At 42.1% G+C, this 27660-nt stretch overlaps 1 protein-coding gene across 12 annotated transcripts in view; it reads left to right on the forward strand.

Annotated features, from left to right (window-relative positions):
• Positions 1 to 26781, forward strand: part of HMBOX1 (homeobox containing 1) — a 204360-nt gene extending 177579 nt beyond the window's left edge. For 2 of the 12 annotated variants that reach the window (XM_081092884.1, XM_081092874.1), the window contains exons 7-11: positions 20634 to 20716; positions 22492 to 22587; positions 23437 to 23531; positions 23770 to 23874; positions 25392 to 26224. In XM_081092884.1, coding sequence (XP_080949010.1) covers positions 20634 to 20716; positions 22492 to 22587; positions 23437 to 23531; positions 23770 to 23865 — 370 coding nt within the window. In that variant the 3' untranslated portion in view covers positions 23866 to 23874; positions 25392 to 26224. Of the gene's footprint in view, positions 1 to 20633; positions 20717 to 22491; positions 22588 to 23436; positions 23532 to 23769; positions 23875 to 25391 lie in introns of all 12 variants that reach the window. The other 10 variants (XM_081092877.1, XM_081092878.1, XM_081092879.1 and 7 more) reach the window with 8 other exon arrangements.
• Positions 26782 to 27660: the final 879 nt, after the last annotated feature.

Below are 27660 nucleotides of genomic sequence, written 5' to 3' on the forward strand. Positions count from 1 at the left end.
TCTGTGGTTTATCTAAATCCGTGTGTAATGAGCTATGTTATGGGATTCCGGTCCATTTATGAATTAGGATTCCAAAATTCAACTTCTCATATCTGAATCCTTTTATCTGTTCATAGGCTAGTACTAATTTTTCTACTTAAAAGTTTCCTTTTCACAGTCTTTCCCCACCCCAAAAAAACATTTAAGCTACAAAGCCATGAAAACTTACAGCTTCATCTATAATAGAATACATTTATATTTTAGTTTTTTCTTATACTCACGTGAACCTTCCAGAAAGCTGATTTTGGGAGAGCCATTATTTAAGTCTGTAGAATTAAAAATGAACACTTATTTATAAAAAATTACATTAGTGCAGAACATCTTTTGTTCATTGTATTACTGTGTGTTTGCAAAACAAATTTTTAAAGTGTAAATTTGTTGCCAAAAGGCATTAAGATAAAGAAAATTTCTTTTTAAAAAATAAATTTATGCAATTCTATTTTTCTCATGCTTTGAGACAATAAGCATTATGTTTAAATAATGCTTTTTTAGTTAAAAAATTAGCTGATACTTATGTAAAATATGGTAAAATGCAAAAAAATAAAAAAGAAACTTCAAATACCTCTTCATACCATCCTTTAGAGATAATCACTAACATTTTCATGTATTTATTTTCAGTCATTTTTCTGTTAAGTACATATATCTATATACATATATATTTAAACAAAAAGTTATACAGTTTTGTATTTAGTATTATTTATATGCTCTTTGAAAACATGATTTTTAATGATTAAATCCATTTTAAGAATGTACTATTACCACCCTGACCGGTTTGGCTCAATGGATAGAGCATCAGCCTGCGGACTGAAAGGTCCCAGGCTTGATTCCAGTCAAGGGCATGTACCTTGGTTGCGGGCACATCCCTAGTAGGGAGTGTGCAGGAGGCAGCTGATCAAGGTTTCTCTCTCATCGATGTTTCTGACTCTCTGTCCCTCTCCCTTACTCTCTGTAAAAAAAAAAAAAAAAAAAAAAAAAGAATGTACTATTACCTAGTACCCTGCAGTTGGACATTTAAGTTGACACTGTATTTACTTTGGGTCCTAACTTCATAACAGTATGTTGCCAGTTTATAGACAGATACAGGGATGGTGAAAGAGAGAAACCTATTTTGAAAAGAAGTTATAAAATTAATCAAAGGTAGGTTTCTGTAATATTGCATAACTCAATTTAGCTTTATTTTCGGTAATGTTTTTATTGTAAACTACTTAGAAAACATAATGTATAAAGAAGAAACTATTTCCATTCATAAAAAAAAAACCACTGAAAATATTTTGGTGCATTAAGTGTTTCTATATGCATCTATGTGTTTTAAACATAGTTAGAATAACTCATATATGGTTTTCTAATCTGCCTTTTTCACTGACATTTTCCTATGTCTTGAGGTGTTCTTTGAAAATGTGATTTATAATGGCTCCCTCTTTCTTCTTCAAATAGACTTTACCATAATTTATTTAACCATTATTACTGGTTATTACTTATACATGGGACAGTTTTGATATTTTTGTGTATATAGTATCCAACCACTGATTATGTTTAGGTGTTTCAATTTATCCCTTGGTTTTCTTGGTAAAGTATAATATGCAAATGATAGTTTTGTGGCCCTCCTTCCCAATTTGTTTCTTAATTCTGTTTCATGTCTTATTGTACTAGCTAGGACTTTCAGAAAAACGTTAAATTGTAGCAAGAGAAAAGGTGTATTAGGGATAGTGAGCTCTGTTGCCTTGCTTCTGATTTAATAGGGCTGCTGCTAGAATTTTATTTTATTGTTAATTTTACCAGTTACTGTTTTTCCAATATTTTATTGTGAAATTTCCATACAGTGAAGCTGAAAGAATATTTACAGTAACCACTTAGATTCTATCATTAACATTTTACTATACTTGTTTTTTTAATTTTAATAATTTCTATTTTTCAATTACAGTTGACATATAATACTATATTTGCTTTAGGTGTACAACATAGTGATTAGACATTTATATAATTTTCAATGTGATTTCTCTGATAAGTCTAGAACCCTGCTGACCCCATACAGTTATTACAATATTGTTGACTATACTAGAGGCCCAGTGCACAGAGGGGTAGAGGGGTTCCCTCAGCCCAGCCTATACCCTCTCCAATCCGGACCCTATGGGGGATGTCCGACTGCCAGTTTAGGACGATCCCACAGGACATCCCTCCAGGATGCTGGCTCCTAACCACTCACCTGCCTGCCTGCCTGATCGCCCCTAACCCCTCTGCCTGCCTGATCGCCCCTAACCACCTCTGCCTTGGCCCCCACCAATGTGGCTTTGTCTGGAAGATGACTGGTCTATCTGGTCTAATTAGCATATTACCCTTTTATTAGTATAGATTCTCTATGCTGTACTTTACATCTCTGTAACTATTTTTTAATTTTATTATTCAGTTAGTTGAAATACAGCATTATACTAGTTTCAGGTATACAACATAGTAATTAGACATTTATATAACTTATGAAGTGGTCACTTCAATAGGTCTAGCACCCATCTGACACTATACATAGTTATTACATTATTATTGACTGTGTTCCCTATGCTGTACTTTACATCCCTATGACTATTTTTATAACTGGCAATTTGTTATAACCAGTGTTTTAAACTCTGTATCTGATAGATGGCATGCCTCCATTTTGTTTAGTTCTTTTTTATTGAGTTTTGGCATATATTTTTTTTTCATTTGTTTTTGGCTGCCTGCCTGTGTTTCTTTCAATGTATTAGTAGACCTGCTACATCTCCAGATGAGAGAAGAGGCCTTTTGTGGGTGTCCTGTGGGGCCCAGTGGTACAGTCTCCCTAGCCAGCTTAGTTAGCTAGGTGCTCCAGGGGTGTCCCTTGTGGGTTCTCTATGCCCTTCTGCTGTAGTTAGTTGAACCTGGATTGCTCTTGGCACATTAGTTGGTGGGATTGACCCTCATGCTGCCTGGCTGTGAGGGCTGACTGTTGACTACAGTGAATGAGCTGTTGTGTGGGAGTTGCTTTAGCGGGGCTCTGTTAGTGGAGCTGGTTGGACGGTGTTCTGGTGTGGTCTGAAGCCAGCCACTGGGTGTGTCGGCTGTGGAGCCTCCTTGGAGAGGCTTCGGTACAGGTCAAAGTTAGTCCCTGCTTGTGCCTGGCTTAGGGCTGACTGTGTGTTAGGAGCTGCAACGTTATCTGCCACTTATGCTGGGCTTGAAGGCACTTGGGAGGGGCTGTTCCGAGAACCTAAGCCAGCTGCCACTAGTGTCAGGCTTAGCTCCCTTTAGTGGGCACCACTATGTGAGCTGAGGCCGCCACTACTTATGCCGAGTTTCTGGCCACTTAATTGAGGCTACTTTCCAAGCCCAAACTGGTCACTGCTTATGCTAGGCTTGAGGCTGCCTGATGGGAGTCACAGTGCCAGTTGAGACTCGTCGCTGATTTTTGGCCTTGGGGTAGCTTAGCAGGAGGTACAGGGCACACCAAGTCCAGATGCTGCTTATTTGGAGTTTGTGGACCTTGGAGGATTTTTGGGAATGTCCGAGGCAGGCGGCTCCTTGTGTGGAGGAACTGCTGGTAGAGGTTCTGCATGTGATAGTTTGGTATCAAGGAATCACCAGGGCAGGGTGAACAGTGTTAGCTAGCTTAATGGAGAGCTCAGATTTGGCACCCATCTGTGTTGGGCCCACTGAGCTGTGGGAGGGTTCAACAAAGGAACAGTGGCATTAGCTAGCACATCCGTCTCCAGAGTGAACTGTTCCAACCCTTTCTCCTCCAGCCCTCTCCCTGCAGCTAGTCCTGTGTTCCTGGCTTTTGAAGCTGCTGTTCCTTTGCAGTTTGTGAGCAAGTGTGCTGTGCTCGGGCCTTTAAGAAGATGCCAATGTCTATAGCAGCCCTCTGTCTCATCCAGAGGCCTGTTCATTTCAGTCAGTGCCGTTGCTCCAGGCTGACACCCCTTGCTCCTCCGGGAGGACCTCTACAGCTGAGATATCCCTCCTGATTCTTAACTGCCACATGGGTCTTACCCATTCTGAGTCTGCACCTTTTCCTCCCAGTCGTGGCTGCTTCTTTATATCCTTAGTTGTAGGACTTCTGTTCACGTGGATCTCAATGAGGGTGGTTCTATAATTTAGTTGTAGCTTTGATGTGGTTGTGGGGGAGGCAAGCACAGCATTAACCTACTCTGCCATCTTGACCAGACGTCTTTACTGTACATGCTTTATTACATATCTCTGAGCAGATTTTTGTTGACTCATACCAATATGGATAACCTGTGTGATGTATTACAGAAATATTTATCTGTGCTTAGTGTTCCAAGATTTAAAAAACCAGTGATGCACTAGTTACTGAAGATGCAGATGAATATAGCACTCTCTTAGCCCATTTGTTATCAAAGAGTAGCCAATCTAAAAAAGTTCAGGAAAGCTTTGAAATGGGAAGTTTTTATAAAACTGTTCAAATGAAGAACAGTGTTAACCATTAAAAAGAGGCAAGAAATCCAATTTGGATTGTAAGGAAAAGGGTAAAGTTAGAATTTTTCAATATTTGACCAGACTTTCTAGAAAAGAAATTGCCTTATTCAGCTGACAGACTGTTACTTTCAGAAAGAGCTTCTTCCGTCTACTTGCCAGGTGGATGCCTGTAGTAAAATTAAGTCCATCAAGCTATGGCAGTGAGTCACATTATCTCTAAGACCATCCCTTTTTTTTGTACTGACTCTATTGACCTGGTGTATTAGTTTCCTAGGGGACATAACAAATCTCCACAGACTGGGTGGCTTGAAACAACAGCAGGATTTTCACTCACCGTTCTGGAGGCCAGAGTCTGAAATCCAGGCATCAGCAGAGTCAGTTTCCTCGGGGCCCCTGGCCGCTGCCACCACTCCTTGGCTTACAGATGCATTCCTCCAGTGCCTGCTTCCACTTCCACATTTCCTCTTTCTGCTTGTGTTCTTTTCTTTTTCTTACAAGGGCGCGCTCATTGGATTTAGGGCCCAATGTGACCTCATCTTATCCTTACCATAATTGGGTTTGCAAAGATTACTTTCTGAAGTTCTAGGCGGGACATGAATTCTCAGGTAACACTATTCAGCCTGCTGCACCCAACAACTTCCTACACAAGCAGTAGTTGAAAGGGCAAGGACCTCGGATTCAAGAGGCTTGTCTCGGGCCCTAGCCAGCTCTGCTACTTTGGGGAAGCTTGTCGTTGTCCCAGTTCTCAAATGCGGAGGTTGATCAGTGAATAATCTTCCAAGATTCCTCTTTGTCCTGAAGACCATGTTAAGTGAAGAGGAGTCCTGTGCAGAGCTGATTTCTAGCTGCGTCCCTCTTACTTCTCTCCAGTCCCTAATAGTTTCTAGGGGTTTTTAAAGGTATGAATAGTATCAGAGGGGCTTTGGCATCTTTGGATAAAATGTAGAATATTACTATTCTGGTCTGTAAGTGAACTGAAGGTATTCCTTATGGATTAACAAAAGAGAATTGGTGTATTTAAAGAAGGTTTCCCCATTCCTTTTGTCTCTGCCTCCACTCTGTTTAAAAACAAAAAGAGAGAGAAGAAAACATTTTAATTACTTTGTTGCCGAAGATTATTTAACACTCTCAAATAGGAGATGGGACAGTTAGGTTCCAAAGTGTTTTAGTGTAATATTCTCTTCTTCAGTAATTGTACTAAGTGATGAAGGAATGTATATGATTGTAGATAGTGGGCAGTGTCTGACAATCCTGATCTGAATTACTGCAATGGTTAAAGGTTAAAATCTCTCTTCAGGAGAGATAGTTCACATAAAGGCACAGAAAAAAAACAGTGTTCATTTGCATGGCATTATTCCTTGCTTAAGAGCAGTCCCTGTCTCTTCTGTGTGCTCACTAAGGCACAAAAGGAGGAGTTTCTGGCTGCAATTTTTATAGACTTCAGTGTTATTGAAATGAAAGTGCTTCAAGGACATTTCCATTTGTTACTAGCTTATGGTTTCTCATCTCATGTAAATTATTTTGCCACTCTTCATTTTAATTCTTTTGCTGTCATTGTCTGGCAAAACCATCATTTGGTTTCTCTCTGTGAAGATATTCACCGATTACTCAGCTGACAATGTCCTTTGTTTAAAAAGTGTAGTATCCTGTGGATTTATTTTATCACTTTTTTTTACAGTTACCTGTAGGTTTCTGTATATTTCTTCCTCTTTTTTGTCTTAGAAAATGTCTAGGGCTATAAACATTCTTACATGGACAGAAGTATGTTTTGAACTCTAGATTTCCAGTTCAGACACAGTCCCTTTAAGAGTCTTAGAGCCAAGTTCTACAATGTATCTACCTAATAGCTATAGAACTACCTATTCTTTCAACATGAAGGTTAAAATGCTTGAAGGTGAATAATAACTAGTGTGTACTACCTAAGGCTATTGGGGGAAAGGGACAGTTGCCTAAACCCGGGAGGTGAGGCTGTCTTGAGTGAGTTTTATTACCATTCTGAAACATCTCTTGAATCTTACCTTTCCTCTCTCTTTCCATGTCTCAGCCTACTTCATACCCTCTCCTCAGCTATTGCCACAGCTGCCTGGCTTCTGCCTCTAGTATCACCAGAGATATTTCCCTACAAAAATAAGTTTGGTTATATAATACCCCTGCTTAAAAACTTGGACCCAATGTTTTTCTTCATTTTGTTCTCACATACAATATATTCCAGACACACCAAACTCCTTCCCATTTCAGAACATTTTAAGCTCTTTCATTACCCCCTTTCTTTATGCACGGTGCTTCCTCTGTCTCCTATTATTTCTCTCCATTCACCCTCCCTGCTGTTTCTTTACGACCCTGCACAAACGTTGATTCCTTTCTGCTCCTATATTTATACTCGTACCACTAATATAGTCCATTTTACAATATTTATAATGTGTTTTGTTACATGCATGTATCCCCTGGTGACTACAATGGGAAGATTTGTCTGTCTGGTTTATCTTTGCAACCATTTAGCCAATTGCCAGGTATAAACTAGGACTCATTCCATATTTTGGGGTGACTAAATGAATGATTAATCAATGTCCAAACTGAAAATCATTACACTTATTTCCCATCTTCATTAATGGTGATTGGTTCTATACTACTCAAAAATAAACACTATACGAATATAATTGTATTTAGCTATATCTTCATCTAAAACCCCTGAATGTAATGTTAACATAAAAACATTCAAACCTGTAAAGAATTTTTGTGAGTTTATTTGAGCCAAACTGTTGACAATTGCTGGGAAACAGAATCTCAGTGGGTTGGGACAGTGCTCTGGAGAATGGCGTGTTTTCACCTTGTTTTATACATTACAATCAAAAGAGGAGACGTGGGTTACATGAAATCCATTGGTGATAGATTAGGGAGGTGGGAGAAAGCAAAGCAGGGAAACCTCTGGAATTGAATAAAAAGTAAATGATAGACAACATGCTTCATTTACATAGGTGGTTACAGGATTGTTAATAGTCAACAATTAACATGGTAACAATAACAGTGAAGGCACTTATGGTCTCTCTCCAGGTACCCAGTTGCATTTGGTTATGCTCTGGGTCTGGAAAAAGGGAAGCTACAAGTTACCAGACATTTCATAGCTATGTTATCTTAGATGCAAAACGACAATAGGCTCAGTTAAGGTATAGATTGACCTTGTCATTGAAAATACAGGCCTAGGACATGACTACCCACCATAACTGCTTTTAGTTAAAGTTTAATTTCAGACCATCCTTTTTGCTTACTTTAGGTCTTAGAGTTTGCAAGACGGCTATGCAGGCCTTCCTTGAGCTTGTCAGGTTAGCATGTGGCCCCTTTTGTCCACAGTATCTAGAGAAGATAATGTACAATATGTCGACTTTCCAACTGGCTTTTTCCTAAAAGAGATATTATTGGTTTCATTAAAAGTCTTAACTGAGCAGGCCAGTGTGGTTCACTGGTTGTGTTGATCCATGAACCAAGAGGTCACGGTTTGATTCTCCATCAGGGCACATGCCCGGGTTGCGGGCTCAATCCCCAGTAGGGAGCATGCAGGAGGCAGCCAATTGGTGATTCTTTCTCATCGTTGATGTTTCTAACTCTCCCTTCCTCTCTCTGAAATCAATAAAACTTTTTTTTTCAAAAGTCTTAACTGAAACCACTGTTTTCACCTTTGCTGCCTTCTTTCATTCATTTATTCCTTCATATATTCATTTATTCACACATCTGTTGATGAAATAGTTACTTATTGAATATCTGTTACAAGCCAAGCAGATTCCTTGGGCTTAGAAAGCTCCTCTTGTGAGTAACTATATAGAAACTATAGTTATTGTTATCTTTAATGCTTCCTTTTTTCCTGAGCAATTAACAGATGTTCTCTTTCAGAGCACATATGGAAAACACTTGGGAGGTTTTTGTTGACATTAAATTCAGATAAGTAAAATATGTGATGGTGACCATATCAGTTATTGTCTAAAATGGGATACTTCTGGGGGGAGTGAAAGGGAATGTGTTAATAATCCAAGACAACAGCATTATCTCAGACAAGTCAAGATGTACGATCACCCTATAAATAACTCCTATAGTCTAATCAGATGATATTACTAGTTGCCTTCTGTTTTCCAAGTACAGCTTATGTTTTTATGCCTTTGTATCTTTGTCTTTATTGCTAACTTTGTCCTTTCCTCTCCAATGCATGGAGACTGTGTATCCTTCAGAAGCTGCCCAGATCAATAAGTTTTCCTGATCAGCCTAGTCCAGTGGTTGGCAAACTGCGGCTAGTGAGCCACATGCGGTTCGTTGGTCCCTTGAGTGTGGCTCTTCCACAAAATACCGACTTCTGCACATGGGCCACGAAGTTTCAATCACACTGCACATGTGCGCCCGCACGTGGTATTTTGTGGAAGAGCCACACTCAAGGGGCCACTGAGCCGCATGTGGCTCACCAGCTGCAGTTTGCCGACCACTGGCCTAGTCCATACAGATATCTCTCCACCCTGAATTTATTTAGCATTCATTTATATACTTTATTAGCAACCTGATTTATTCTGGTTTGTCATCATTATGTTACTGTTTTCACTCCTTTTGTTGTTTAACTTTTTCATATCTTCCTCCTCACCTGAACCACATGTTCTTAGGATCAAGGTCAATATTTTGAACTTACATCTACTCCTCAAATACAGTGCCTTATTCTTACTCATGTAATACATTTTTGTTGAATATTTTATTTCCTGCCTAAAAACTCTTTCACTTAGCCCTAGCTGGTTTGGCTCAGTAGATAGAGCGTCGACCTGCAGCCTGAAGGGTCCCAGGTTTAATTCTGGTCAGGGGCACATGCCTGGGTTGCAGACATGATCCCCAGGAGAGGGCGTGCAGGAGGCAGCCAATTAATGATTGCCTCTCATCATTGATGTTTCTCTCTCTCTCTCCTTTCATCTCTGAAATCAATAAAATATAATTTAAAAAACAAACAAACTCTTCCACTTCACATCAATATTATGTGTCTGCCCTCCTCCCCTCCCAATCTTTAAGGGCTTTGCAATGAAAAATTATGATTATTACATTTCATTTTAAACTTAAATATTTACTATGACATATCTTAAAATATGACTTTGTCAGTTTAGATTATACTGTCTATCTTGAATTAATATTTTAAATATTTAAAAATTATTGATCAAGAAAAAGGTGAGTGATACCCAACATACCCACTACATAGTAGTACATTTTAATGAAAATTAATGTTTCCAGCATACAATGGAGTAAAGTCAGTCTCTTCAATTGGACAGCTACATGCAAAAAAATGAAACTAGACCACCAACTTACACCATACACAAGAATAAACTCAAAATGGATAAAAGACTTAAATGTAAGTCATGAAACCATAAAAATCTTAGAAGAAACCATAGACAGCAAAATCTCAGATATCTCTTGTAGCAGTATGTTTACCAGTACATCTCCTAGAGCAAAGGAAACTGAGAAAATAAAAAAAAAAATGGGTCTACATTAAAATAAAAAGCTTCTGCACAGCAATAGAAACCATCAACAAAATGAAAAATGAGCTCACTACATAGGAGAACATATTTGCCAATGATACATCTGATTAGGGGTTAATTTCCAAAATATATAAGGAACTCATACAATTTAACAAAAGGAAGATAAACAATCCAGTTAAAAAATGGGCAAAGGACCTAAGTAGACATTTCTCCAAAGTGGACATTCAGAAAGCCAAGAGACATATGAAAAAAATGCTCAAAGTCACTGATCATCAGAGAGATGCAAATTAAAAGGATAATGAGATATCACATCACACCTGTCCAAATGGCTGTCATCAACAAGTGACAGGTGTTGGCGAGGATGTGGAGAAAAGGGAACCCTAGTATACTGCTGGTGGGATTCAGACTGGTACAGCCACTGTGGAAAACAGTATGGAGTTTCATCAGAAAATTAAATATGGAGCTGCCATTTGACCCAGTGATCCCACTTCTAGGACTATATCCTAAGAAACCTAAAACACTAATCAGAAAGAATGTATGCACCCCTATGTTCATAGCAGCACAATTTACAATACTAAGATCTGGAAACAGCCCAAATGCCCATCAGTAGATGAGTGGATAAAAAAAGCTGTGGTACATTTATACCATGGAATACTATGCAGCAGTAAAAAAGAATCTCTTACCCTTTGAGACAACATGGAGGGACCTGGAGAGTCTCATGCTAAGTGAAATAAGTCAGTCAGAGAAAGACAAGTACCACATGATCTCACTCGTATGTGGAATCTAAGTAACAAAATAAACTGATGAACGGAGTGGATCCAGAGACTCGGAGGGAAGGCGGGGGTGTTGGGTGGGTAGAAGGTAATCAACCAAGGACCTTGTATGCATATATGCATGGCCCATGGACACAGACCATGGGCAGTGAGGTTTCGGGTGGGGGGGCAGGGATGAGGGAGGGCTAGAGTGGGTCAATGGGGGGAAAAAGGAGACGTGTAATACTTTGAATAATAAAGAATTATATATTTTAAAAAAAACAAAACTTTAACTCAAGTAGTATATGCCATGGATAATTACAAATACTAACTTAGCTTCCAAAAATACTGATCCATATACACTTTCCAAACATAAATTGTTTATGGACTTGTGTTAATCATTAAACTAGTTCTTAATTGTTTCAGTGTTTTCCCAAAATTCTTTTACTTAAAAAAATTTATAAGAGCATGTATTCATTGCAGAAATTTTAAGCATGTGAAAATCAGTCTTAATTGCCACCTGTCTTCCAGCTATCCATAGTATTTGTAACAGTTTAGTATATAACCTTTGAGGCCCTATTGCAATCAATAATCCTATACCATTGATTGTCAATTGTTCATTTACACTGATAGCCATTTCTATGGGAGGCCCCTGTGCTGGGTTGATGGTGACTTTGTTGATCTTTATTGCTTGTCAACACTATCATCAATGAGATGTTTGTATAAGGATGAGTCCGATTTACATCCTGTCCTCATGTGGCTTTCAGTATAGTAGGAAACTATAATACAAGGTGAAAGAGGTGCATGAGAGGAACAGATGAAGTGCTGTGGGACTCACAGGGTGAGGAAAATGTTTACCTTTGGTTGCCCAAGAGGTAATATTTGCGCTGTGTCCTGAAAGATTTGGGTTGGCAGGAGGCAAAGCAGGGAAACTGGCAGGAGAGAGGCAGAGATGCAGGTGATTTACAAGGTTATTCCATTTTCCTAGACCACAGTGTGCACATATGAGAGTAGCAGCAGATAAAGGTGTAAAGGTAGTTTGGAGAGAACACTGAACACCTCTATAATAAATCTTTAGAAAATTTTGAACAGAATAGTGGCATGATTAGAGATGTGCATTAGGAATATTAATCAGACATTGGAGAGTACAGTGTCAGTCACAGACTTTGCAGTAATTTGGAAGAAGAGTTACCAAAAGAGATAGTGATCATAGAGCTGTTGTTGAAATATAGAACCTCTAGGTCTTAGTAACTGTCATATGCCATCAGCTCTACAAAAGCCATGCTTATAAGACACACCTTTATCGTATATACTAACAAGGGGGGGAAGCATTGCTAGTTAATTTCCAAATACCACCAGTTATAAAATATATCCTGATTTTAGAGATTATAATAATGAAGAAATGTACTTCATAGATTCAGTAAAATAGTGTAATTTCATGGGTAGGGGGAAAGTTGGGGTATGCATGTAAGTAAGGGGCGAGTTTGAGAAAATGAAAGAAGTGGGGGATGAGAACAAAGACACAAGGGAGAAGTAGACCTGGAAGAGGAGAGTACGTCTTCCTCTATCATGGGATGAAGGAGCAGTGACTCAAAAGTTTAGAAATTGAGAAGCTAAAAACATTAACTAAACTCATCCTATCTTAATAATAGACAAAAATGGTAATTGACCGTACCTTCGCTATGCCTCCCATTGGCCAATCAGCTCAATATGCAAATTAACCGCCAACAAAGATGGCGGTTAATTTGCATACTGCAGGCAGGGCAGGATAGCGCAGCTGCCAGCACGAGAGCCACCTTCCAGGCCCCCATATGCGACCCCAGAAGCCGCCTGCCTGCCGCCAGTGATTGGATCCGATCCCAGGCCGGCCCCAGAAGCCGGTGATGGGGGGAGATGGGGGTCCCCTGCCCAGGCCTGACACCTCTAGCGGAGGCGTCAGGCCTGGGCAAGGGGCCAATTGGCGATCGGAGAGTGATGGGGGTCGACGCCTCTAGCCGAGGTGTCAGGCCTGGGTGAGGGCAGAGCCGGTGATGAGGGTGGGAGATGGGGGTCCCCTGCCTAGGCCTGACGCCTGGGCCAGAGGCATCAGGCCTGGGTGGGGGGCGGAGCTGGCAATCGGGGGCCAAGCCAGCAATCAGAGGGAGATGGGGGTCCCCTGCCCAGGCCTGACGCCTCTGGTGGAGGCATCAGGCCTGAGCAAGAGGTCGATCCGGCGATCGGAGGGTGATGGGGGTCGACGCCTCTGACCAAGGCGTCAGGCCTGGGCGAGGGACCGATCTGGCAATTGGAGGGAGGTGGGGGTGCCCTGCCCAGGCCTGAAGCCTGAGCCAGAGGCATCAGGCCTGGGCGGGGGGCGGAACCGGCAATCGGAAGGGTCTGGGGGTGCCCTGTCCAGGCCTGATGCCTCTAGGCGAGGCATCAGGCCTGGCGAGGGGCCGATCCATTGATCAAAGGGTGATGGAATAGCTTCTCGGCCTTTTGGCTAAGATCAAGTGCAAAGGGTGATGGAGGTCGACGCCTCTAGCCGAGGCATCAGGCCTGGGCAGAGCTGGCGATAGGAGGGAGATGGGGGTCCCCTGCCCAGGCCTGACACCTCTGGCGGAGGTGTCAGGCCTGGGCAAGGGCCCCGTCGGCAATGGGAGGGTGATGGGGATCGACACCTCTGGCCGAGATGTCAGGCCTTGGCGAGGGTGGAGCCGGTGATCGGTGGGAGATGGGGGTCCCCTGCCCAGGCCTGAAGCCTGGGCCAGAGGTGTCAGGCCTGGGCCAGGGCGAGGCCAAGCCAGCGATTGGTGTGAACTACAGAGGAAACACCTTTTCTGACCGCTCATTGGCTACGCTCCCTGTATGCCACTGGTAATATTCTTAGTAACTTGGGTAATAAGAATCCAAAAGGGTGATCTAGGGTTTTTCACCACACTCCTGGCGAAAGAAACGAAGGTCCACTGCTGGAGGGCTAAGAAATGTCATATCCTGCCCTAGCTGGTTTGGCTCAGTGGATAATGCCTTGGCCTGCCGATGTCAGGGTCTGGGTTCAATTCTGACCAAGGGCATGTACCTAGGTTTCAGGCTCCTCCCTGGCCGGGGCCCAGGTCAGGGCTCATGCAGGCGGCAACCAATCAAAGTGTTCCTCTCACTTTGATGTTTCTCTCTGTCTTTCCCTTTCTCTTCCACACTCTCTAAAATTCAATGGAAACATATCCTCAGGTGAGGATAAAAAAAAAAAATAAATTATTATTATATGAAAGACACATCTTGAAAATGCCTAAAGAAAGTTGTCATTTTTTCATGGTGACGGGACTAGAGTCCGTGTTGATGAAAAAACCTTGCTGGCTGTGATGACTGACAGTGACTGCAGCAGCGAGGTGATGGGGCTGGTGCCTTCCCCTGATCAGCCCGGTCACCTCCCACAAAGGGAGGCCAGACTGCGGCTTGGGCCCGCTCCCCAAGGGGAGCAGGGAGTGGGCCTAAGCCATCACTAGGACATCCCCTGATGGCTCCCAGTATATGAGAGGGGGCAGGCTGGGCTGAGGGCCCCCCCCCCCCCAGTGCACGAATTTCGTGCACCAGGCCCCTAGTTTTAAATAATCTCCATCTTAGTAAAAGAGGAGGCAAGGTCATCTGCAAAAGGACAGTAGTGGGTTTGAAGTCTTGGGACTTAAGAAGTGGAAAGATTTCAGGTAAGTGGGGCATAAAAAGAGTATTAAAGAGTTGGTTAGAAAGAACTAAAAGGCCCTGATACCACAACCAGACAAAACACTACAACAAAAGAAAAGTATAGGACAGTGTCCCTGATAAACATAGATGCAAAGATCCTCAACAAAATATTAGCAAACTGAATACAGAAATACGTTAAAAAGATCATACACCAGGATCAAGTGGGATTTATTCTCATGATGCAAGGTTGGTTCAGTATTCACAAATTAAAGTGATATACCATATAAACATATTGAAAGATAAAAATCAAATGATCATATCAATAGATGCAGAAAAAGCATGTGACAAAACCCAATGGCCATTTATGCTAAAACTCTCAGCAAAATGTGGATCGAGGGAACATACCTCACCACAATAAAGGCCATATATGGCAAACCCACAGCCAACATTATACCCAACAGTGAAAAGCTGAAAGCTTTGTCTTAAACATCAGGAACAAGACAAGAGTGTCCACTTTCAGCATTTTTATTCTGCATAGTATTGGAAGTCCTGGCTACAGCAATCAGACAAAAAAAGAAAAGGCATTTGCGTTGGGAAGGAAGATGTGAAACTTGCTATTTAAAATGACATGATACTATAGAGCAGTGGTTCTCAACCTTCTGGCCCTTTAAATACAGTTCCTCATGTTGTGACCCAACCATAAAATTATTTTTGTTGCTACTTCATAACTGTAATGTTGCTACTGCTATGAATTGTAATGTAAATATCTGATATGCAGGATGGTCTTAGGCAACCCCTGTGAAAGGGGTCACGACCCACAGGTTGAGAACCACTGCTATAGAGGGAGAACCTTGGAGATTCCACCAAAAAACTATTAGAACTAAAAATGAATTCAGTAAAGAAGCAGGATACGAAATATTCAGAAATGTGTTGCCTTTTTATATACCAATAATGAACTATCAAAAAGAGAAATTAAGAAAGCAGTCCCATTTATAATTGCATCATAAAGAATAAAGCCTAGGAATAAATTTAACCAAGGAGGTAAATGACCTGTACTTGGAAAACTAGAATATACAGAGGAAAGAAATTAAAGATGACACAAATCAATGTAAGGATTTATTGTGTTCATAGATTGGAAGAATTAACAATGTTCATACTAACCAAAGCAATCTACAGAGTCAATGTATTCCCCATCAAAATACCAATGACATTTTTTATAGAACCAGAACATATAATCCAAAAATGTATATGGAACCAAAAAAGACCCTGAATAGCCAAAGCAATCTTGAGAAAGTAGGACAAAACTGGAGGTATCATACTAATTGATATCAAACTATACACTACAAGGCCATAGTAATCAAAACCATAGTACTTTGCATAAAAATAGATAAATGGAATAGAGAGCCCAGAAATAAACCCACTTCTATATGGTCAATCAATCTGTTACAAAGGAGGCAAGAACATACAATAGGGTAAGACAGTCTCTTCAGTAAATGGTGGTTGGAAACTGAAAGGTACTTGCAAAAGAAATGAAACTACACCACTTTCTTACACCACATATAGGAATAAATCCAAAATGCATTAAAAATTTAAATGTAAAACCTGGAACCATAAAACTAGAAGAAAACATAGGCACTAAACTCTTTGAATTGCTCTTGGCAATATTTTTTTGGATATGTCTCCTTATGCAAGCGAAACAACAGCAACAAAAAAACAAATGGGACTACATCAGACTAAAAAGTTTTTGCACAGTGAAGAAAACCATCAACAAAATGAAAAGACAACCTACTGAATGAAGAAGATATTCACCAATGATACACCCTAAGGGGTTAATATCCAAACTATATAAGAAACTCATACAATTTAACACAAAAAATAAAAACACAGCCTGGCTGGTGTGGCTCAGTGGTTGAGTGTCGTCGACCTATGAAACAGGAAGTCAGGGTTCAATTCCCGGTCAAGGCACATGCCTGGGTTGCAGGCTCAATTCCCAGTGGCGGGCGTGCAGAAGGTGGCCAATCAATGATTTTCACTGTTGATGTTTCTTTTTTTTTTTTTTTAATATATTTTATTGATTTTTTACAGAGAGGAAGGGAAAGAGATAGAGAGTTAGAAACATCGATGAGAGAGAAACATCGATCAGCTGCCTCCTGCACATCTCCTACTGGGGATATGCCCGCAACCCAGGTACATGCCCTTGACCGGAATCGAACCTGGGACCTTGCAGTCCGCAGGCCGACGCTCTATCCACTGAGCCAAACCGGTTTCGGCCTCACTGTTGATGTTTCTATCTCCCTCTCCCTTCCTCTCTGAAATCAATAAAAATATATTTAAAAAAAACACAAACCAATCTGATTAAAAAATGGTCAGGGGCCTGGCTGGTGTGGCTCAGTGGTTGAGCATCAACCTATGAACTAGGAGGTCACCATTCAATTCCCAGTCACGATACATGACTAGGTTGCAGGCTTGGTCCCCAGTGAGGGGTGTGCAAGAGGCAGCTGATCAGTGTTCATTCTCATCATTGAGTTTTCTAGCGCTCTCTCTCCCTCCCTTTCTGAAGTCAGTAAAAAAAATTTTTTTAAGATACAGGCAGGGTATCTAAATAGACACTTCTTCAAAGAGGACATACAGATGACATATGAAAAGATGCTCTCCATCACTAATTATTAGAGAAATGCAAATTAAAACCAGAATGAGAGATCACCTCACCCTGTCAGAATGGCTGTCTTTAACAAATTAGCAGACAAGTGGTGGTAAGGGTGTGGAGAAAAGGGAACCTTCATGCATTGTTGGTGGGAATGCAGACTGGTGCAGCCAGTGTGGAAAACAGTATGCGGCTACCTCAAAAAATTAAAAATAGGACTACCATATGACCCAGCAATTCCACTTCTGGGTATTTATCCAAAGAAATCTAAAACGCTAATTTGAAAAGATATGTACATCCCTATGTTCCTTATAGTATTATTTATAATAGCTAAGTAGGGAAGCAACCTGTCTCTTTGATAGACAAATGAATAAAGATATGATACATATATACAGTGGAATAGTACTCAGCCATAAAAAATAATGAAATCTTGTCATTTGTAACAACATAGATAGACCTGGAACGTATTATGCTAAGTGAAATAACTCAGAGACAAATACCATAGGATTTCACTTATATGTGGAATCTAAAAAATAAAATAAACAAGCAATACAAATACATATAAAGAACAAATTGATAGTTGCCAGATGGGAGAGTGGTTGGGGGAATGGTGAAGGAATTAAGATATACAAATTTCCAGTTCTAAACATAGTTATGGGGATGTAAAATATAGCATAGGGAATGTAGTCAATATTGTAATAATCACATATTGTTTCAAGTGAGTACTAGACTTACTGAGGTGATCACTTCGTAAGTCATATAGCCATCTAACCACTATGTTGTACACTTGAAACTAATGTAATAGTGTATATCAATAGTAATTGAAAAATAAACATTTTTAAAAGAAAGGACTGAAGTTTTCTCATCAGAAATGAAGAATCCAAGTAAAGTTGGGTTTTTAAGGAAACTGATTGGTTCTGTTTAATGACTTCGTTCAAGAACACTTGGTACCTGGTAGAAGGATGAAGGAAACAAGTGGAAGGTGCTTTCTGCGGGGTAGGAGACTGGCTGTGTAGGTATGATGAGGGGCAGAAACGCTACATGATCTAAGTGTCTCCTTAAAAAAGCAATAGATAAACAGATTTTTTTTAAAGTTGGAGGGTAGGGAGTTAAGGAATTTAAGATTATAAAGAAAATGAAGAATAAGTTATTTTGAAAAGGAGGAGTATGTAAGTAGAAAGTTGGGGAATTTCAGAATTTAAGATTATAGAGGTAGAATTCTGAGGGTTGAGTCTAGAAAACTTAATCTTTCAAAACATAGATGGGAGCATATCTCTTGTGGCTTGAAAACCTCGATTTCTGGGTGAAGTCTTTACTACTTAAAGAACAGGCAAGGCTCATCACAAACTGGACCAACCTACTTTTCCAGGCGAATGTCCTCCTCTCTTGTGAACCCCATATTCTCACCACACTCTGCACAGACTCCTAAAGGCCTTTATCTGCTTTGCCTTTGCACATGCTGTTCCCCTTGCATGAAATGTTCTTCCTCCTCTTTGCCTTGCAAACTCCCTCGCATCTTCAAGCCTAACTCAGGTGGCACTTCCTCTGCTGGGTCTTTCCAGGCTCCTGCAAAAAACACTGAGCATGTCTTCATCTTTGCTCCCACAGTTCTCTCTAGACACCCTGTGGGATTTTACCACAAGTATTGATTTATATGTCTCTCTATTCAGTAGATTATCAACTCCTTGACGTCAGAACCTATCTCATTCTCTTCTTCACCTGTAGTGCAAGGACAAATAGTAGGTGTGTAGTATCTGCTTTTGTTGTCTTTGCTGTGGAATTTTAAAGGAATGAGTTAATGTGCTTCTCAAACATTAACCAAGTCACCTGGAGATTTTGTTAAAACCCAGATTCTGGCCCTGACTAAGTGTGGTTCAGTTGGTTGAGCATTGTCCCATGCACCCAGAGGTTGCAGGTTTGATTCCCCATTAGGACACGTGCCTGGGTTGCGGGTTTGATCCCCAGAAGGGGGTGTGCAGGAGGTAGCCAATCAGTGGTTCTCTCTCCCCCGTCCCCTCCCTAAAAGTCAAAACATCTAACAAAAAAAAAAAACACAAAAAAACTCTGATTTAGTCTGAGATCTTGCCTCTCTAACAAGCTCCCCTGTGATGCCAGTGCTGCTGGGTTTGTGGCACTCATCCAGTGAGCCTTTGCCCAAGTAAATAGCTGAAGTGCAGTAAAGATAAAGCTCAATAGGAATGTGGAAGTGGAGCACTTATGGAGACAGAGTCTTGAAAAATCCTCACTGTGAACACTGGAGTCCTTAAAATGATAGAAAACCACATGGGAAGAGATGCTTATCGTGGAATAAAGCAGGAGACCAGAGTGGGGGACAGTAGCTGAAAGGGTGGGATGATATAGTTCTATGACTTCAGCCTTAGCAAAGGAGGTGTCTGGTGCTGGCAGCCGCTGTGTGGGACTGCAGCGAAGGATGCTCTCCAGGGGTAGGGCTGGGGAAGAGGAGTGGGGGTGGGGTCTGGGGGTTCACTGGAAGGGTTAGGGGCCTCCCATGTTTACTCCAAATAGAATGGCACTTCCCCCAATGTGGACAGGTGTGTGAGGGGAGGGGAAGCCCTTGAAGAAATGGGAGGTACCAGAATTTGACAAAAGATCATTTCCTGATCGTAAGTTTCCAGGTTCAAAGTATGAAAGTTCTTTTTCTTTTTAAAAAAAACCTCATAAATGACGGAAAAAGTAGCACTAACAAGCATTCTGCTCTCACATATAGCCTTACAGGTCCATTTCTTCTGCACACTGTTGTGCAGAGGGTACAATAAGTACCTATGTACTGTTTAATAATAGAGGAAAGGCAAAAATAAAGAACTGTTACATCTCCCACTAATCCCCTCCCCCCCAAAGAACTAATCAATATTTACCGCCTGATGTGTATTCCTCTAGCTTTTATCCATGCAAATTTATGTGCATAGACAGGAATTTTTCAAATTCCATCATGGTGCTTTTGCAGGCACATTATTCTGCAGACTGTTTTTCTCACTTAGGATAGGTCATAAACATCCCTCCAGGTCAATGGATAGAGCTCTAATTTGTTTTTTTCTTAGTCATTTTAAAATAGCTGTGTATAAATATAGATGTCCCATAATTTGTTCTGCCATTCTTCTATTGATGGAAAATTGGGTAATTTCCAATTTTGGCTACTACAAACAGTCTGACACACATGAAAAACCCTATTGTGACAGTGCCTCAGTAACAGAACTCTGATTTCAGCCAGCCACGCATATCACAGTAGCTTTCATATCAAGGACATTTCTGAATGAAGCTTAGCGGTGGCTAGGCTTGTGCTATCCAATGTAGTAGCCGTTGGTCATATGTAGCTATTTAAATTCGCTAGAATTAAATCACATTAAACATTTACTTCCTCAGTCACATCAGCCTCATTTCACATGTTCAGCAGCCACGTGAGAGTAGTGGCCACCATAGTAGACAGCACAGCACAGACCATCCCACCCTCAGAAAATTCCACTGCACAGCCTGGACTAGACACTCAAATGCTACACCCTAAAGAAGGAAGTGTTTCTCATGGGCTGGTGTTATTAAGAGAGCAAATTTTAAAAGTAAAAACTGTGTTTTAATTGGTTGCCTCTGCAGTTACTTCAATGAGAACCAATATCCAGATGAAGCAAAGAGAGAAGAAATTGCAAACGCTTGCAATGCAGTTATACAGAAGCCAGGTAAGGCAACGAGCTGAGCCCTGCGGTGCAGGTCTTGGCTTCAGGTCCTCGCTTAGGACACACAGCCCCTGACTCATCCCACTCCGTGCTCTCCTCTGCCATTCTCCTGTGGAGAGTCACACCCTGTCCTGGTCAAACCAGACTTCGTGGGGACATGAATGTGCTACTCCAATCAGACGTTCATATGGGAATGTTCCCAGGGAGTGTCCCTGATTAAGATGCGAGACCTTGAAATTACTTTTTTAAAGGCTGTAGATTTCTTTTTCCAAAAAATAGCATAAATGTATCAATTCCAAAATAGTTTAAATATTTAATCAGCGTTTGTTAATAAAAATATTGGCATAGATTTGTTTAACAATTGTAAATTGTATAATTTATAACTGAAGAGAGAACTGTGTTTGGAGTTGGCTTTGGGAGGACTTCTGCTCAGCCAGGAGGGACTGGGGGATTTTATTCTGAGGTCCTGCTCTCATGCAAGTCAGCAGAGCCACTTAAACACACTCGTCCTTTCTTCCAGGTGCTAAGATAGTCCACATTTTACAGTTTTTGTTACCAGAAATCATTCAGTTATGACAATCCAATTGATCTCCATTTGGCCCATTAATGTGATTGGCTTAAAGGCTATAAATTAAAGTGTAAATGCTTAATAATAATAAAATAGTAATTTATTCTCCCTTAGCTAGAAGCCTGACTGCTTAAAAGTCCAGAGCTTACAAACTCAGCTCCAACATCATCTAAAAGTCCCATCCCTAAAGCTGTGGGAACTCCGACCCTTCCTGGAAAGCACATTACCCCTAGCTCATCAAGCCCTAACCTGTTTTCTGGTGTCTCCACCCACGTGGATTAAAAGCTGAGACAGGAAAGGACAGGGTGGGAGGGGAAGGTGCAGGTGGGTCCTTGTTGGCAAGCATGGTGCTGTCCCTAAGAAGGCACATTTGATAGCAAAGAAGATAATAAATCTGTGTGGCAGCATAGTTACAGTGACGGATGACTAAGTAACCTTTAGTCTCCAAGAAAACATGAGACAGCAGGTAACTAGTTAATGTAAGATCTGAAAGACGTACGTAAACCAGCTGTCTGGAAACCTGCTAAGGAACAGCACATTCATCTAGAACAGCGGTTCTCAACCTGTGGGTCGCGACCCCTTTGGGGGTTGAACGACCCTTTCACAGGGGTCACCTAAGACCATCGGAAAACATATATAATTACATATTTTTTGTGTGATTAATCACTATGCTTTAATTATGTTCAATTTGTAACAATGAAAATACATCCTGCATATCAGATATTGACATTACGATTCATAACAGTAGCAACATTACAGTTATGAAGTAGCAACGAAAATAATTTTATGGTTGGGGGGTCACCACAACATGAGGAACTGTATTAAAGGGTCGCGGCATTAGGAAGGTTGAGAACCACTGCTCTAGAATGATGCTAATTAAACGCCTCTGTGTGCTCTCCTGTGAACATCAGCCCTAGCAGACTGACCTGTGAGATCCTTTAGGATTGTATTAATGCTGGAATTCTTTAAGAATGCATGGCTTTCTGAATTAAGGCATTTTATGTTCTTAGTTGCTATTTGTGTCTTTATTCAATAATAATTTGAGTATGAACACTGTACTAGGTTTGCAAAAAAACAAACAAACAAAAAACCCTGTATCTGTTATTTCAACAATAAATACAATCAAAAGAACTTTTAAAAAAGAAAAGTATTCTTCCTTAAAACTAGTCTCAGATATAGGTTATCTGAATTTTATTACATGCATTCACAGGCAAAAAGCTGTCAGACCTGGAGCGAGTTACCTCCCTGAAAGTGTATAATTGGTTTGCCAACAGGCGGAAGGAGATCAAGAGGAGAGCCAATATCGGTAATGTATCAGGGAGGCTGCCTCTCCTCCCGGGCGGCTAACACTGCCTATTGTAAGTGGGACTTCAGTTTAGAACTGTAGGTCTAAAGTACCCCACATTTTAAACCTAATAAGAATTGCCTTATGTTTTTCTTCATTGTATTTTTAATAACCCAGTTAGTATTATTTAAAGTATTGGTGTTATAATAATAATGCCCTTATTATCTCTAAAACTCATTATTCTTAATGTTCTAGACCCTAGAAGGAGACATGGTCTCTGAGCAGTTGCTCCTGTGGTGCATGTTAAAGATACTTGTAAGGTCTGGAGAGAGGGAATGTGATACCCCGGCTTCTTTGTTATTACTGGGTTATGACCTCAGTATTAAGGAACATCTGATTATTAGAGTTCGAATGAAAGAATCTTAGACAGGGAACAAGGCAGAGATTTCAAAAAGAAGGGAGCATTTAAGAATTGATGAGCTTATGGCGGGGAGGGGAGTGGTTTTGAGCTTCTAAAACTGTATTTCATTTTAAACTTACTCCCTCTTCATCATTACAAATCTCAAACACTGTAATGAACCCCAAGATAGGAGGTCCGTGTTATTAGTTGGTAAGTATCAGTTAAGCACCTAACAGTCAACCACACAAACGCAGCCCACACAGCAGCAGGGTCCCAGAATGCACACGTGTCCTTCCCCTGACCTCCGTGCCCTGAACTCCATCTGTCTGCAATTTAAAAAAAACAGAACATAGGGAATCTAGGTTCTCGTTTAATGACTTTCTAATTCCTCAACACGGAAATTAGTTCAGCATTCAGGTCATTATGATGCTGTAACAGATAATTTAGGGATCTATTTGCTTTTTTCGAAGAAGCAGCAATCCTGGAGAGTCATGGGATAGATGTACAGAGTCCAGGGGGCCATTCCAACAGTGACGATGTCGACGGCAACGACTACTCAGAGCAGGTAAGTGGCTGAGCAGAGGACCTGGGTTACAGAGCGGGTGGGAGAGTGTGACAGCTCAGTTCTGTGGTGCGTTTGGTTTGGGTGGGGAAGAGGAGACAGTCTGATGTCCCTCCACACGGTACTCGCGTGTCTAGTTGGATTTTTGCGTAATTAGAAAGGAATGTGGTAAGATTCAGTTGTCCTGTTGAATTTGTGAGAAATCGCTATTCACCCACATGGATTTATTGTCATACAACAGGACACTTGGCAAGTACGCAATGGGGAGGAGGAGGAGGGAAGAAGTTCAGAGGGAGTCAGAGAAGCAGAGAAGGTAGAAGAAGAGAGGAGGATCTGATCCAAACAAGCAAGTTACACCATTCACCACACACACTCACTGTTTGAGAAACACTAGGGGCTGCTGGGCAGCTGTACCCACGCCGAAGCACCACGATGGTGATGGCGCACAGTGGAAGGCCCCACCCCCGCGCCCCATCGCAGTGGGAACCGTGTGCTGAGATGAGTGGTTCTTCCAGAGTCTCCGGCACATTGACACACACACCCTCTCATAAATGCATGTCCTGAACCTCACCCAACTTATTCTTCATTGCCTGGGGGCAGAAATATATTTAACTGTAGCCACTGGATGGAAAAAGTCAGTAACTAAGGATGTGGGAAGTTCCCCGCCTCCCATATCTGTTGACAGATTTCATTTACATTTTTATAGGATTTGAAATTCATTTCCATTTGGAATGTGGTCTCTTCTCCTGGACCACAGGAAGGAAACTTTCCTATAGCGTATGCCCCTCCCTTGCTCCTCAGCCAGCTCTTAAATCCCGCCCACTGTGCTCCTTCTGCCTCCAGAGTCACAGCCTGTTCACAGACACTGTGTGATGATGCCTGCCTTTCCTTGCCCAACCCTTTCACCACCTAAGACCAATCCATGAGAAAGAGAATGAAACCACCCTTACTTTCCCCGGGGACCTGTTCCTCTCTGGGCTCCACATCGTAGCTCCACATTTCCCCTAGAGAGTGTTTGGAAGTCTTCCTCATTGGAAACATTCCTGGTAGCTTAGTCTAAGGTGTAGAAGGGTCATTTCCACCTTTTTTCCAGATGCCCTAAGGGCAGCATATCCCACCCTTTTGTCCCCTGAAGGGACGGACCCTCCCCAAAGTTCTTTGATGCAGATTTCCCCTGAAGGTGGGAAACCTACCCCTTATTTGTAACCCGTGTTCAATGCCACAAATGCAAGGCCAGTTTCCTCCCCAGCTCTACTGTTCACACCTCAGTGTGGGAAGGGAGCTTCGCACTCCAGCTAAGGTGGCCATGCTTCCCGCACAGCAGGAAGGCGCTGCACACGTTCCTAGACCTGTCCCACAGCGACACTTCCGTGCTGTTGTCATCGAGAAGTGGTTATTTTTTTTTACAAAGGTGCAATTTTATCCATAAGATGTTGGTGTCTAACTTCCTGTCTAGTTCTCTCAGTTCAGTGGAGAGATACCATGAATTCTAATAATCCATTTGTAAGAGCACCATCCAGGATTTAATAGCTCACTATCATGGCCTTTAGTGACTAGTGCTCTGTTATTTGCAAAACTAGAATGAGGCAGATTTGATTATCATCACCAGCAATCTTCCTGAAAGAAAGAATCAATGCACAGCAAGAAAAATCTTGTTTGTTGAATCCTAAAACTGTCACCCCGAAATCTCTGGACTGTCCATTCAGTGTCTACTTAAATGCATTTCGCCCCACTCGGTCTTGAGCCCCTCCCCTTCTCTCCTCCGCCTCCAGCCGCTCTGCCTCCCCTTGCCCAGCATGCCTTTCTGTGAGCTGGAGATTGTCCCAGTCCTCTAACGTGTGTTTCTTATCCCTGCACGTCTAGGATGACAGCACTAGCCATAGTGACCACCAGGACCCCATCTCACTAGCTGTGGAAATGGCAGCCGTCAACCACACGATCTTGGCATTGGCCCGACAAGGAGCCAACGAAATCAAGACAGAGGCCCTGGATGACGACTGACTGGGGAGGGCGACCGTGAGAGTAACTTAGTTTAGACGTAGCACCTTAGCAGACTTTCCTCGGTCCTTAACACGTGTTCTCACAGTATAACTTGCAGTTTCTTGTATGTCAGTTAGCCGTTAGGGTCTTCTTGTTCTGTGAAGATGGCATGGTGCCCTCAGCCTTTGCATATACTCTCTCAGTATTAATTCCCAGTAAATAATAAGCAACCAACCAACCACACTTCCCTCTCCCGGCCCCAAGGCTAGAAATTTCGCTGCTCCGTCTTAGCATTCCAAGAAAGTGCTTCCAGGTATTTAGATAGCCCTCCGGGCCTCAGACACTAGGCTACATGCAAACCGCGGGTGCCGTAGATCCCTGTCCCACCGTCTGTCCCCCTTCCCTCCTTGGCTGATGGGATGCAGGCTGAGGTAGTGTGGCCTGGGACTGACGGCCCAGGTGGGGAGTGTCCACAGTGAAAGGAGCACTAGAGCCCCACCTCGGGGTGGGGGTCCCTGATTTCTAGCTTCAACAAGCCGTGCCTCACAACAGTCACCCTGGGGCTGGTGATGCCTGTCCGGGCTGTGCTGGGCCTGCAGCGGGAGAGCCCCAGCTCAGATTGAGGTGATGGTAACATGCCTGACAGACATCCAGTCCTCTCACAGCTGTGTAACTCAGTAGATAAAATACTGCCTTCTGCCTTTGGGACCATGATTAAAACAAACAAAAAAAGACAAAAATAGAAGTCACCTAAAAACACCCCCAGCTTGAGAGGCCCTGGGAAGCGACACGAGCTGAATGTGTGTGGAGGCCACGTCCAGCTCAGAACCACTGTCTGTCAGGCGTGGCACGGCCTCGCCTGTCTGGGAAAGTGCCGGAGTCGTCAGGAGCTGCTTTGCCTCCTGTGTCCCCTTCCCTGCCGCCAAAAAAGTCTTTCAAGGACGAAGCTAAGGTCAAAAATGAGTGAACGAACTTCCAGGCTTTGTGTCCAGCACCTGGAGCCCCCTCGACGTGAGGGGTTTAGAGGACTTTACGGTGGGTGTTGCTGACTGACTTTCACAGATGCTAACTTCCCGACACAGGAGCAGGAAAACAGGACGTTTGCCGCTTAGTCGGTGGGTCTGCGTGACATGACGGGTGTGACTGCTTTGGTGTTCTCTTTACTCTGTCCTTGGAGCCGTGTGAAAAGCTGTATTGCTACAGGCAATTTATTTAATAATTGGAAGCCATATTGATAATGGATGTGGTAATATTTGTAAAGTTTAATCTTCTTTAAGCAGCAGTAACCTAATGGAATTTTTTTCCTTGATCACATATGTAGCACTTTTGTTACTTCTTAAAGATATTTATATTTGATAAATCTTTTTTTCATTTTGAGAACTCAAAATACCAAACAGTGAACTTGCGTTATAAAGTCACCCTGTGATCACCTTGTCATCTAGTAGCAAAAATGATGAACTATTCATGCATCGAAGAAAATTACATCTGCTGGCCCTGTATGAAAATGATCTCTCAGCATCCCGATTAAATGACACACTGTCACTGCGGTAAGGAACGCCCTCCCCTCGGGTGTCAGCGGAGGGCATGTCTGAGAGGGGCAGCGCCGGCTGCTCTCGCCTGGTCCACCTCTCCTTCCTGCGGACAATGGGGCCTGTGTAAGGGGACTGTGGGCCCTTTTGTCCATTTCCTGAAAACGACTTCTAAGATAAAAGAAGGTGCCATTTCCTTACCTCCCCCCCCCCCAAATGTATTCAACTTAAAACCATTGAGAGAGTGAGACTTACTGACCGACCTTTTTCCCTTTCTCGTCAGTGAGATACTGCACGTCCGCCAGTCTTTCGCTGGTCTAACTCCACTGTAGGCACGTGCTGACGCCACCAGCTCTTGTCTGTGAGCCCCGCTTACGTCAGAGTGAGCCAGCCTCTGTGCGGGCATCACAGTGCCACTGTGTGGGCCTGTGACTTAAGGAGCTGTCAACAGGGCCTGGCCTGCTCTTGTCCGTGGATTTCAGGGGGAAATGTATATACTTTTTCACTTCCAAGAATTGAAGTAGAATGGAGTAGCCTTTTCTGTTTTACTGTGTTACTTGAACCAACAGATTGAAGAGTAGCATTTGTTATTCTCAGGAATGATCCCCGCTCGTTTTCTTTCT

Source organism: Myotis nattereri, assembly GCF_964212035.1.
Source record: "Myotis nattereri genome assembly, chromosome: 5".
Classification (NCBI taxonomy): Eukaryota; Metazoa; Chordata; class Mammalia; order Chiroptera; family Vespertilionidae; genus Myotis; species Myotis nattereri.